This window comes from Pteropus alecto, unplaced genomic scaffold (assembly GCF_000325575.1).
Source record: "Pteropus alecto unplaced genomic scaffold, ASM32557v1 scaffold87, whole genome shotgun sequence".
Classification (NCBI taxonomy): domain Eukaryota; kingdom Metazoa; phylum Chordata; class Mammalia; order Chiroptera; family Pteropodidae; genus Pteropus; species Pteropus alecto.
The window spans coordinates 8121767-8134508 of NW_006443225.1; the positions used below are offsets into that span (position 1 = coordinate 8121767).

Consider the following 12742-nt stretch of genomic DNA (forward strand, 5'->3'; position numbering starts at 1 on the left):
GAAAAACAAATGGTATTCTTTGGTCTCTGTATACCATTTCTGCATGTTAGTAAAAATGTAGCTACTAGAAATAAATTTAAAAGACTTCCATTATTAACCAGTTACTTTAGAGAGAACATTCTGGAATGAAACTCCTTTTGTCATTTTGCTTAATAAAAGATATAAGAAAAAATGTATCTTATAATCTCAGCCTCTGTTTTTTTAAACTATAAAAGAACCAGGCACCAAATATTATTACAGAACTTTACAGTTGTAGAGCAAATGTGAACAAAACATTTCCAATTTGTGGGATGTAGAATTATTTTTATGACTTTGGAGAACCATGGTTATGTTCAGCCTGATTTACTCTCTTGGTAGTTTTTCCTTAACCACCCCTTCTATCTCTTGATCTGCATTCCTGGCATAGGTTGGGAGGGAATAAATAAATGATAAAGAGGAAAAATGGGTGATAAGATCTATGAAAGCTTGGCTACTTTTAAAAGAATGAAAAAGTTCATTTCATATTTATATAATATACTTTATGATCACAATAACGAATTTACTTTCCACTTAAAGGTGGTGAAAGACTGTATCATTGGAAAATAGGGGAAGATCATTTGTTATAAATGTAGTGCAACATAAAAGAAAGATACAGTATTATATCTGGGCCCATACAGTAACCTTAGCTAATATCCTTTATGGCAGTGTTTTCCAACTTCTTTGAGAAATTCTGATATTTATGAGGTATAGTAGATATTCTCCCCAAACAGGTCTTTATGATCAGATGAGTTTGGGAGATTTATTTGGTCTAAATAATTGTTTTATTTGCTATTTGATTTTACTTTATTATATAAAATATAAAATGAGTTTCTAAGATAAGGATAGAGTATGCAGATCCTTTGACTTATTTGTTCAAACTCTTTTCAGGTAATTTTAGTGGATCATAAATGTTTGAGAATTGCTACTGTAAGAATCCTTGTTTTACTTGGTAACAGATATTTTATAATTCATTTGTCACAGGGGCTTAGAAGAATGATTATTTGGCATTCCACAGAGGTGCTTCAGGTCTGCTTAGGGGAGACCAAGGGAGGGTACCCTGGATCCCACCCCTGCTGCAACCAGAGCTGTGCTCTGCTTTTTATCTGTTTTATATGTTGGAATTTTGCATAAGGTTTCACTTGTAAAAATCTCAAAAGTGTTGGAAAATTATTTTTTTAAGAATATAGAGGCATTTACCTTAGTGAACCCAATTTTTAAATTGTATCATAAAAGCTTCCTTATGTTGGCAAAAAAGTCTATAAAGGATTTGTTGTAATGTGATGTTTAAATGGAAGGTCTTATGCTTTATATTAATTAAATCATTTTATTTTATGATGTTTGAATCAATACATTCATGTGTTCTCTAAAGAGATGTTAAAGTTTGATACCAGTAAGGCTGTATTTTACTTCCCTCTCCTTGCCAATATGAATAGATAGGTTTTCAGCTATTATCTTTCTGTAATATTAAAAATAATTATCTGTAGTCAGGGTACATACTTACTTTTTAAAGAGCACTAACACTAGAATATTGAAAACTGGGAGGAGAGAAAAATGGAAAATTATCTGAAATCTGAAAGTAGGTTGTGTAAGAATTTAAGATACTCATAATTACCTAGCTGAAATAGAAATAAAAAATTAAAAATCGACCTTTGAAAACAGATTAATGAAAATGGGTTTATTGGTGAAATATCTTAACTAATTATTTGCATATTTAAAGTTCTGCATCTATAGGTCATACTGAATTAACTGAAATAATTGTTTAAAAAAATTTCAACTAAATACACATTATGACTTTAAATGTTATCTGATTTTAATATTATAAATAAGAGAAATGAATCTTTCATCTGGAAAGATGTTTACTGTTTTGGTTAAATTGTTTTGTATACTTAGGTCCAGTTCAAATCAAACCCAGGAATATTTCAAAACAGGTTGTTGGCCTTCTGTGGCAGTGTATTTCTATTTTCTGGTGCTCACTTTCAAAGGGGATAATTTTTTATATTAATTTTAAGTAAATGTCTTTTGGTCTTAAAATTAGTTCTTTATAGTTCCAGAGGATAATCAGATTATTAAATTGATCAGAAAATTCAGGTTTCATTGAAACAATTAAAGGTGCTATATAAATTCAAAGAATTAATTGGAAAAATGAAGTTGGAGTTTGTCTGCTTGTATATATGGGAAAATAAATTTCTAGCTATGATTATCAGGGAAGAGGTATAGAAAACGAACAAAGTAAAATAATACTTTGAGTTTTGTTATTTTGTGACCCTTCCCTTAGTTTAAGGTTTTCATTGTCTTCCTGTTGCCTGTTTTCCTAACTGGTAATGCTGCATTACTCCTTAGCAGTCTTAAAGTCTGATTGCGCCATTGTCATGTTAAAGAATTAACACAGCTCACCTTCCCTGCCTCATCTTTGGTCCACTTTCTCCATCTGACTTACTCAGGGAAATGGGACTTACCATTATTTTTTGAAAATATAAATATTTTTTTTTCATGTTTTCAATATGTACTATTTACACACACAGACTCACATGTCTATCAATTCATGAAGTCTTTTCTGATTCCCCCCATTACTTGCATCCTTCTTTTTTAACTAGAGGGTTTGTTTTGCTTTGTACTTCCATTACAATACCTATAAAATTATAGGGTAAATCTGTCTTCCCCACTAGACCTGTGAAATCCTTCAGGTCAGAGACCATGTTCTTCATCTATTTCTTCAGTGCTTGGTGCTGTGATCTGGCACATAGTAGGCATTCTTTGAGTATTTATTGAATGAATGGATTAAGTTATCTTCTAGAATTAGGGAATGAAGAATTATGGTTGATGAAATATTCAAGTTGAGTCTGATGTCTAATAGATTTGTGACATTCTTATTAGAGATGCATAAATTATATTTTCTGAAAAGTACAGTAATATTTTTAAATGTTAGAGGAACATACAGATAAGCATTAAAAGTATACCAAACTTTTTGTTTTTAATTCAGAATTGAACTCTAGAGTTTGAAGTACTTCATAATCTTATAATGCCTCACTTTTTTTTTTAATTGAACGTCTAAGAAATTGTGCAGTGTTTTTTCTTGGAAGTTTGGATTTGTGAAGTAAAAATGGATATTGTTACTATAACTGAAAGATTGTCAGTTATAATCGAGTTTTATTAAAATATCTTTAGGTCAGAACAGTGATCATGAATTTTTTATTATTATTCAAGTTTCTTTGAGATAAGAGAAAAACAATTGACCTACATCACTAGGCTAAGGGATAATAATTATAAATGATTTTGAAATTCTAGGGAAGAACATTTAATGTTTTAGTTTTCAAATAAAAACTTAATGTAAAGGTTTAATTTCTATACTTCTATATAGCACTTTGCAATGAACAAAGTAGATTTTAAAAAATCTTTACAATTTATTAAAGCAGTAGATATTATCCCCATTTGACCAGTGAAGAAACAGAGTTAGAAAAATTAAATGATCTGATGAGATCACTGACAAAAAGCGAAAGAGTACAGAATTGAGCCCATATTCTTGCCTACTGTATCGTGCCATGACTTTATACTCTTAAGATCTGGACTAACTTTGAAATTATTATACTATATGCTTGCTGATTAACTTAACATTTTAAAGAGGCAAGTCGTGTTAATAAATGTAACTTGTTGATTGAAAACTTAGCCTAGGCACTGTATCTTTATTTCCTTTTAGTAGATGAGAAAACAGTTGAGAGCTATAACTTGGCTACTGGCTGCTTTCACATAGCTGATAAGTCCTGGGTTGGGATTAGAATTTAGATACCTCATGGTTTCACTTCAACTTATATTAAATGGCCCCTTCAGGTTGTGTTTCTAAGTTTATGCTGTGGGTAAAGAAAGGGTATGTGCATCTGTTCTTACAAATATTATATTTATTATGTCCATTGATTATCGCTTTTTATATGTGTAACTGTTTTCCCCTTCCTATTAGGTTTTTGAATATGAGGGAAATACCAAAAATTTCACATCACTTTACTTAAAGGTCATATATATATCTTTAAACATAGTAAAATTTCACTATTACTAAGTTTTGAATTATGAATAAACTATTTTAAAGCGATTATTTTATATAAATTGTGAAATTATGATAATGTCTCAAAACCAGGTTCGAAGTAAAAGGTAAAAGTAAGTTTTGAGTTATTTTCCATCATTAGTAACTGGAAATCCTGTTCCTCTTTATTACCAAGTTGCATTCCTTTAATTAATATTCCACTTAGCAATTAAAAATTTATCTTAAAATTTAGGAAAACATTTAAAAATATTTCCAATTATAATCAAAGCTCTACTCATTCAGAATGTGTTGACCACTTCTTTTTTTAAACTTTGAGGTGCTTCCTACAGCTTTGTTCTTACTAGAACTGAAACCGAAGCCTTGTTGCCTTTTGAAAGGAGACTGCTTAAGTTACTTTCATAGAGCTAAGGAAAAAAAAAAACCCCATTCAGCTAAAACTACTGAAAGAATGGGAAAATAAATGGTTAGCGTTGTTTGATAAATTGGAGAAAGCAGGCCATTTATCCATTATGCTCAAGGATTCTACGTGGTGTGCTAACACTGTGGACAACTCTGCAGTCAGAGACAGTAACCCATCCCTGCTCATCAGTGTGAGCTGTCTGTTTCATAGGCAGTTGTGACTAATGGAACATGTTTTAAAAGTTACTTGAAGTTAGTATTTTGACAAAACCACTAATTTGCGATGAAGTAGTAAAAATCATGATTTAAAAAAAATCGAAAAGATATCTAATAAAGCCTTCAAGTCCAAAGGGGTTCGGGCCTGTTCCTGCCCCAGAGGTGACAGAATTTGCAAAAATTTGTTCCCCATTAATCTTAGTAGTATAGGTTGGGGGCTTTCTATTTTTTCAGAATTGGTACGAGTTACATAATCAGTTAAAGCAGCGTTGACAGACCGGTCCAGGGACTAAATCCAGTCCATGCCCTGTTTTCTTTGAGAAAAACCCTTGAGTTAGCAGCCTTTTAAAGATGGTGTTTTTTTTTTTTAAAGATGAACATGCGACAGCTACCAGAAACTATATTTGGTTCGCAAAGTTTAAATATTTGCTATTTGGCCCTTTAGTTTGCTAACCCCTGCATCACACTATGAATAGAGATAAATTAGGAACTTGATGTGTAACTGTTGTGCAAAATTCAGCGTTTGTGATGGCGAAATAAGAATATTCAAAATAAGTTATGAGTATAATTTTACAAACACTTATTTTGAAGAATAAACTTAAAACTTTCTACCTGGTCTGCTTTTCCACTCCCATATCCAGATAAGGACTCACTGAGTACATATTTCAGTGCCAACATTCTAAATTAAAACTTTGAAACTGATTACCAGCTCTCCTGTTCTTCCCCTTTGTGAGATTTATTCACCTCCCTGTGTCATGTCTTTTTAAGTATAGGTTTTCTTTTAAAAGAAAGAATCATATCGATGTTTTCCACAATTTAGACATTTAATAAGTGTTTAGGTAAAACAGTAAAGTATAAAAAGATACCTTTAGTAACTGTAAATTTTAAAAAGACAATTTAAAAACTTAATCTATTATATATGTTCGTTTATACTGACAACTTTATTTTTATTAAGCTTTTTAGAATTATATCACAGTGACTTGTCAGAATGAAGAACACTGAGTACTTTTTGGCAAATTTAGTGATCGAATTATACATTAGTGTGTGTATGTATATGTATATTTTCATGGCTAGTAAATTTTACACATTAATTTCAAGAATTTTTTTCCTTGAAAACCATTGTTGGTGATTTTGAGCTTCCCTTGGGCTTCTCTTGTATTTGTATCTCATAGCAGCCACTACTGTGGTGGTTCCAGAGGTGCTCTTCATTCCTTTTATACTAATATTAGCATTATTTGAATATTTTCCAAATATAGTTAATAATTAGTATAAAGAATATGACTAAATTGAGAACAAAAAAAAAAGAGGCACCATTAACAAACTAGTAAGGATTTTGTTTCTTTTTCAAAATGAGCAAGGCAAAACAAAATAAATTTAGATAATGCTGTAGGTATAATATTGAAATATTTTCCCTCTCAGTGTGAGCATTTCTCTGTTTTTTCTTAATGAAAGTACAAAATTTAATTGCTGAACTGGATAATATAGGTATACTATAATTTATCATTGACATAGCTTCCAGGTTTGTTTAATTCTTACATATACATTTTCAGATACATCAGTTGCTTAAATTAAAGCTGGCTGGCTGTAAATGATCAGTTTGTCTCTGCAAAATTTATAAATTGACTTTTTATAGAAATTACAGTATTTGTAAATTATACTAGAGGACCAGGCTATTTAAACAAGAATGATCCCCATCGTCCCCACCCCCTCAGTTAAACTCTGCAGTTTTATAAACAAATGTGTTAAAATACTCATCAGCAAGTTTTTGTGTTGATAAAATTGGATTTGAATTTTTAATTCTGTTTATTTGGAACACGTAGATCTGTTTTTCATTTGTTCAAAACTTTGATTTTAATCTTTCAGATGTCTTTTTCTCTCTCCTACTCTTCAGAGGACATTTCATACCTGATTATGATCTTTTGTTTTCCAGAGTAACAGCTATCCGCCAATGTCAGATCCATACATGCCTAGTTACTATGCTGCATCCATTGGATTTCCATATTCTCTTGGGGAAGCAGCATGGTCCACGGCTGGAGACCAACCTATGCCATATCTGACAACCTATGGACAAATGAGTAATGGAGAACATCATTATATACCAGATGGTGTGTTTGGTCAACCTGGGGCATTAGGAAATACCCCTCCATTTCTTGGTCAGCATGGATTTAACTTTTTTCCTGGTAATGCTGATTTCTCTACATGGGGGACAAGTGGATCTCAGGGACAATCAACACAAAGTTCTGCTTATAGTAGCAATTATGGCTATCCACCTAGTTCTCTTGGGAGAGCTATTACTGATGGACAGGCTGGATTTGGCAGTGATACTTTGAGTAAGGTGCCCGGCATTAGCAGTATTGAGCAAGGCATGACCGGACTGAAAATTGGTGGTGACCTGACAGCTGCAGTGACAAAAACTGTAGGTACAGCCTTGAGCAGCAGTGGTATGACGAGCATTGCCACCAATAGTGTGCCCCCAGTTAGCAGTGCAGCACCTAAACCAACCTCCTGGGCTGCCATTGCCAGAAAGCCCGCCAAACCTCAGCCGAAACTTAAACCCAAGGGCAATGTTGGAATTGGGGGTTCTGCTGTGCCACCACCTCCTATAAAACACAACATGAATATTGGAACTTGGGACGAAAAGGGGTCTGTGGTAAAGGCTCCACCAACCCAACCAGTTCTGCCTCCTCAAACTATAATCCAGCAGCCTCAGCCATTAATTCAACCACCACCATTGGTGCAAAGCCAACTGCCTCAACAGCAGCCTCAGCCACCACAACCACAGCAGCAACAAGGACCTCAGCCACAGGCCCAGCCTCACCAAGTGCAGCCCCAACAGCAACAGCTGCAAAACCGCTGGGTAGCGCCTCGGAACAGGGGAGCTGGCTTCAACCAGAACAATGGAGCAGGCGGTGAAAACTTTGGTTTAGGTGTCGTTCCTGTAAGCGCTTCACCTTCTAGTGTGGAAGTGCATCCAGTGCTGGAAAAGCTAAAGGCCATAAACAACTATAATCCCAAAGACTTTGACTGGAACCTGAAGAATGGACGCGTGTTTATAATTAAGAGCTATTCTGAGGATGACATTCACCGTTCCATTAAGTACTCTATCTGGTGTAGTACTGAGCATGGTAACAAGCGTTTGGATGCAGCTTACCGTTCCTTGAATGGGAAAGGCCCACTCTATTTACTCTTCAGTGTGAATGGCAGTGGACATTTTTGTGGAGTGGCTGAAATGAAGTCTGTTGTGGACTATAATGCATATGCTGGTGTCTGGTCTCAGGATAAGTGGAAGGGCAAATTTGAAGTTAAATGGATCTTTGTCAAAGATGTTCCCAATAATCAGTTGCGGCATATTCGCTTAGAAAATAATGACAACAAACCAGTTACCAATTCAAGGGACACTCAAGAGGTACCCCTAGAAAAAGCTAAGCAAGTGCTTAAAATAATTGCTACTTTCAAGCATACCACCTCAATCTTTGATGACTTTGCACATTATGAAAAGCGTCAAGAAGAGGAGGAAGCCATGCGTAGGGTAAGAGTACAGTAATATTTTTGTGTGTAGGGTCTTTTTATTACTGGTGTGGTATGCATGGGTGGGTATTCTTTAATACCTTTTAATATTACATTTTGAGTTTAAGAACTTTACTCTGAAGGAAACAAACCACTTAGTTTGTTAAGAAACAGAACTTGACAAACATCCTTGAAGGCCTGTGATGCCACATTTGAATCGTTTCCTTTTTCCTTCCCAAGGGTAACCCTTACTCTGAATTTGCTTCCTGCCTATTCTTCATACTCCTCAGGTGATAAAGATCATTGAGTCGTGTTCATCAAAGCTCAGTGAGTTCTACATTTATAATTAAGCAGTCTTAAGAACTGGCAAGGGTCTGTAGTCACTAATGTTAAACATTAAGTTTATGGGAAAATGTGTTTGGAGTTTGAAGCAGCTTTTAAATAACCGTTTGAACATTATTCACTTGCTATTTATGAGAAATAAAATGAATTTCCCCCTCGAAACTCCTGAAGCATTTTTATAATTGTGCACTTAGAGTACTTGTGCAAAAGGATTTGACCTAGGAAGACAGCTTAGAGTTGGGAAGACATGGGCTTTAGATTTAGACTGCAAAATTTGATTTCTGCCACTCTTATTTACCTCTGAGACTCCAAGGGAGATTTCCCAAAAATTACTTACTCACTGTTCTGCTTGCATCATATTGGCCAGATTTGATCACAGAGCACTCAGCAAGACAGGCTGGGGAATGTTTTCTGTTCAGACTACAAAAGAAAATTGGTGTGGGGGTGGGTGCTATTTTTAGGAGGCGAAGAGAATGGATGGAGTAGGCAATTAGCAGATTTTTCCTATAGACAGTACATTTAAATTTCTTTTAAAATGAAACAGAGTTAGAAGCTTCTCCAGTAAATTATTTTGATTACCGCGGAAAGCTCGTATATAGAAATTAAGATAAAACAGGATCTTAAACCTAAGTGTATAGAAATAGCAGTTGATTCCTATCTGTGAACATAAGTATCTTGTGGCTTCTTAATCTTTGCAGAAGAGGGAACTGTTTCAGCTAACATTCCTTACTGGTGAATCATGTTGAAATAATGATCCTAGAGCAATGGTTTCCAAATTTGGGGGCATATAATATCAATTGGGGTGCTCTTTGAAAATGCAGATTCTTGAGACCCACCCTAGAGAATTCGATACATTTGATAAGGGACCTACCTGGTAGAGTACATATTTAAACGAGCACCTTGGTGATTTTGCTGCTACTGGTTATAGAACTAAATTGTTAGAAACTTCGTTTTGCAGTAATACAAATGGCTATTTAAGGACCTGCTCAACCTTTGTAACTGCCGTTTACAAATAGTGGATCAGGAGAAATGATTTGGGGGACGAAAGGTGGGATGCAGGTGAAGATTTTCTTTTAAGATGTGCTGATTTTAAGATGTCTTTGAGAAGTACAGATGGTGAACTCTCTTTGATTAGGCAGTTATTTGTAGGAGTCACAGATTCGGGAGCTGCTTGTTCTTAACCAGTTGATTTTTCTCAGGGAGAAAAGATGCATGGCAGGGAGGTGTTTATCAACTTCTCTTCCTCCCACCACTAAGGAGCGCTCACCCTTGTATGTCTTCCCACATTTCTTCTCTACCCAGTCTGAAAATTTAGTCCTAGTTTTATTTTTCACTACATAATTTTCTCAAGAATTTTGTGACCATTACATATTGTTTTGTGCTCATACATACAACACTAATTTAAACCATAATTTTTAAACTTTAAAATTTACATTTAAATTCTTTAATGGTTTTCTGCCATCCTTTTTATAATGTCTAACCCACCTTTGACATATTTATTTTGAATCTTAATTTATTTTACTAGTCTTTGTTACTTTTTAGATAGAATTATTTGATAATATATTAAGCCATTATAAATAAAAAAAAATGTGGGTTTTTTTGCATGCTATGTGAACAACAGCTTACCTGGCTATAGAATTTTTGGGTCATAGTCTTTTCATTCAGACTTTGCTTTATAGTTTTATATTTACATCACATATATATTTATACCTTTATAATACAGAGGAGTCTGAGGCCAGCCTAAATTTTCTCACTTTGGACATAGCTATTTCTGCCTGTGTACATAGAAAATTTTTCTTTATTCTTGTATTATGGACCTCTATGTAGAATGTGTATAAGATTGGTTTCTATTATAATTTTCCTTAATCCTTTATCTATAGGCCAGGTTTTTATTTTTTTCTAATGTCATAAATATGTCAAATCTTTCTTTGTCCTTGAATGCCATTGGTTCTTTGTTACTTTTTTTCTGCATTTGGAAAATTTCTCTAATTTGAAATTCCATTGTATTGATAATGATTTGCTTTGTGTTGATTCTCTGATTTGTGAGGTTTTGAATTCTTGAGTGACAGTGCTGGTTTGCTTACATTATCTGTCACATTAAGTTCCACTGTACTTCTGCCTCTTGATTGTTTTCTTACTTGAATCCTTTGATCCAGAATCTGTCTTGATTTTATTGAGCAGAGATGACTGTTCACAGCTTATTTTACTTCCTATAATGATCATTTTTAGAAACTTCTTTCTCTTCCATATCCTTTTAAACTTGTTTATTTTTCAAAATTTACATACAGTAAAATTGTAAATTCCCTTTTGCTGCTTTGTAATCAGGTGTTCCCCTCCCCCTTTCTCCCAGTTCACTCATCTGTTCTCTGTCTCTCTAAGGCATTTTTCATAATGTCAGATAATGAAATTGCAGTGTGGAATTTTTAAAGACTGTTTTCTTTCATTCAGCATGATATCTTTACAATTTATGTTGTTTTATGTATCAATTCTTTGTTCTTTTTAATTACTAAGTACCATTTCATTGTATGGATTTACCAATTCGTTCTTTGAAGGACAGCTGGGTTGTTTCCAGTTTTTGAAGATTGTAGATAAAGCTCCCATAAATATTTGTGCACATATCCTTTTTAAAAATGTTTTTTAAATCATACAGTAAAATTCCCTTTTTTGGGGGTGTACAGTTCTGTGAATTTGAACACATTTGTAGTTTTGTGTAACTACCACCACAGTCTTGATATAGAATAGTTCCATTATTCCTACAAAACTATCCTGTGCTATTCTCCTGTATTTACATTCTTCCCCCAAGTCTAGCTTCTGGCAGTCATAATCCGGACCCGTTATAGTTTTATTAGTGTCCTTTTCTGTGGAAAAAAAAAAAAAATTTAAGACTCACTTTGGCTTTCTTTTTCTGTCATCATTGAACAGGGAAGAGGATTGATCATTCTGATCAGGTATTTCCCCCCAAATAGAGTGGGTTTTTTTGTTTGTTTGTTGTTTGTTTTATACTTTAATGGTTAGTGTTAGTTATATATTCTATTTATATTGCAAATGTGGAGATTGATGTGAGAGGCATGATGTAAACTAACTTCACCAGTTAAGCAATTCATCAGCCTTTAAAGAGTAAGAAGGAAGAGCCAGTACAGTGGATATGACAGAAAGTGAAATTTGACTTTCCTTTGAGCTTGAAACCACCATGTCAGGAAACACTTTTCCCTGCTTGTTAACAGTTCAGCGTTTGGGGTATCACGTGTCCTTGCCCACTGTCCTTCCTGGTGCTGTTACCGCTTGTCCAGGCAGAATTTGTAGGTTTTCATTTCTAGGTTTCCTCTTAGACATGCTTTTATTAGTACTTTGGCTTTTTAGCAACACTGCTTTTGAATACTCTTGTCATCCCTGTGATGAAGGGTGTTCTCCCTGTCTATTCTAGGTCCTCTTTGGCTCTATCAAAAAGGACAGATTAGTGATGTTTTGCTAGGATTCCCTTGTTATGCTTGCAAGTCATTATTTAACATGACCCTCTCGTATTTAGCTGAATTCCTCAAAGCTTCTGATACTTGAAGATTACATTCTCCCAGGTCCATATGCTTGAGACCTTTGAGTAAAATACAGTTTCTAAAATAAGACGCAGAACACTAATTATAAAAGAAAAGATTGATAAAATATGACTAGATTAAATTCTGTTCATGAAAAGTTGCTTTAAGGAAAGTAAAAAGACATTAGGAACTGGGAAAAATTTGAACATAACTGACTAAAGATTAGTATGAAGAACATATAAAATTCCTATGAATCAGTTTAAGAAAAAGATGAACCTAGTAAAAAAATGGGCAAAAGGTATGTGGATAGTCATTTCATGGGAGAGGAAGCTAATATAGCTAATAAGTATAATAAAAAGGTATTCTGTTTTAATAATAATTAGGAAATGCAAGTTAAAACTATCATGAGAAAATACTTTATATTTACTTGGCAAAATTAAGAAATTTGATAGTTTCAAGTATTTGAGAGACAGTAGATCAACATAATCTCTTCAATAATTTCAGATGGCAATGTTAAATTGATACAGCTATCTGGGGAAGCAGTTTTGCATTGTCTGATAAACCTGAGCATTTCATTCACCTTATTAATTCAGCAGTTTTCTTCTAAGATAGATACTGAAGAGAAGCTTTGCGTATACACCAGAAGACAGACAAGAATGTTTTTAGGTGCACAGGTGATAATTGTAAAAAACGAGGA

The 12742-nt window shown here is 34.0% G+C and overlaps 1 protein-coding gene across 11 annotated transcripts in view; it reads left to right on the forward strand.

Annotated features, from left to right (window-relative positions):
- Positions 1-12742, forward strand: part of YTHDF3 (YTH N6-methyladenosine RNA binding protein 3) — a 39063-nt gene that overhangs the window by 10220 nt on the left and 16101 nt on the right. For 7 of the 11 annotated variants that reach the window (XM_025041128.1, XM_025041130.1, XM_025041123.1 and 4 more), the window contains 2 exons: positions 6597-8195; positions 8414-8500. In XM_025041128.1, the coding sequence (XP_024896896.1) occupies positions 6597-8195; positions 8414-8467 (1653 nt within the window). In that variant the 3' untranslated portion in view covers positions 8468-8500. Of the gene's footprint in view, positions 1-1021; positions 1045-6596; positions 8196-8413; positions 8501-12742 lie in introns of those variants that run through there. The other 4 variants (XM_015598661.2, XM_015598663.2, XM_015598667.2 and 1 more) reach the window with 2 other exon arrangements.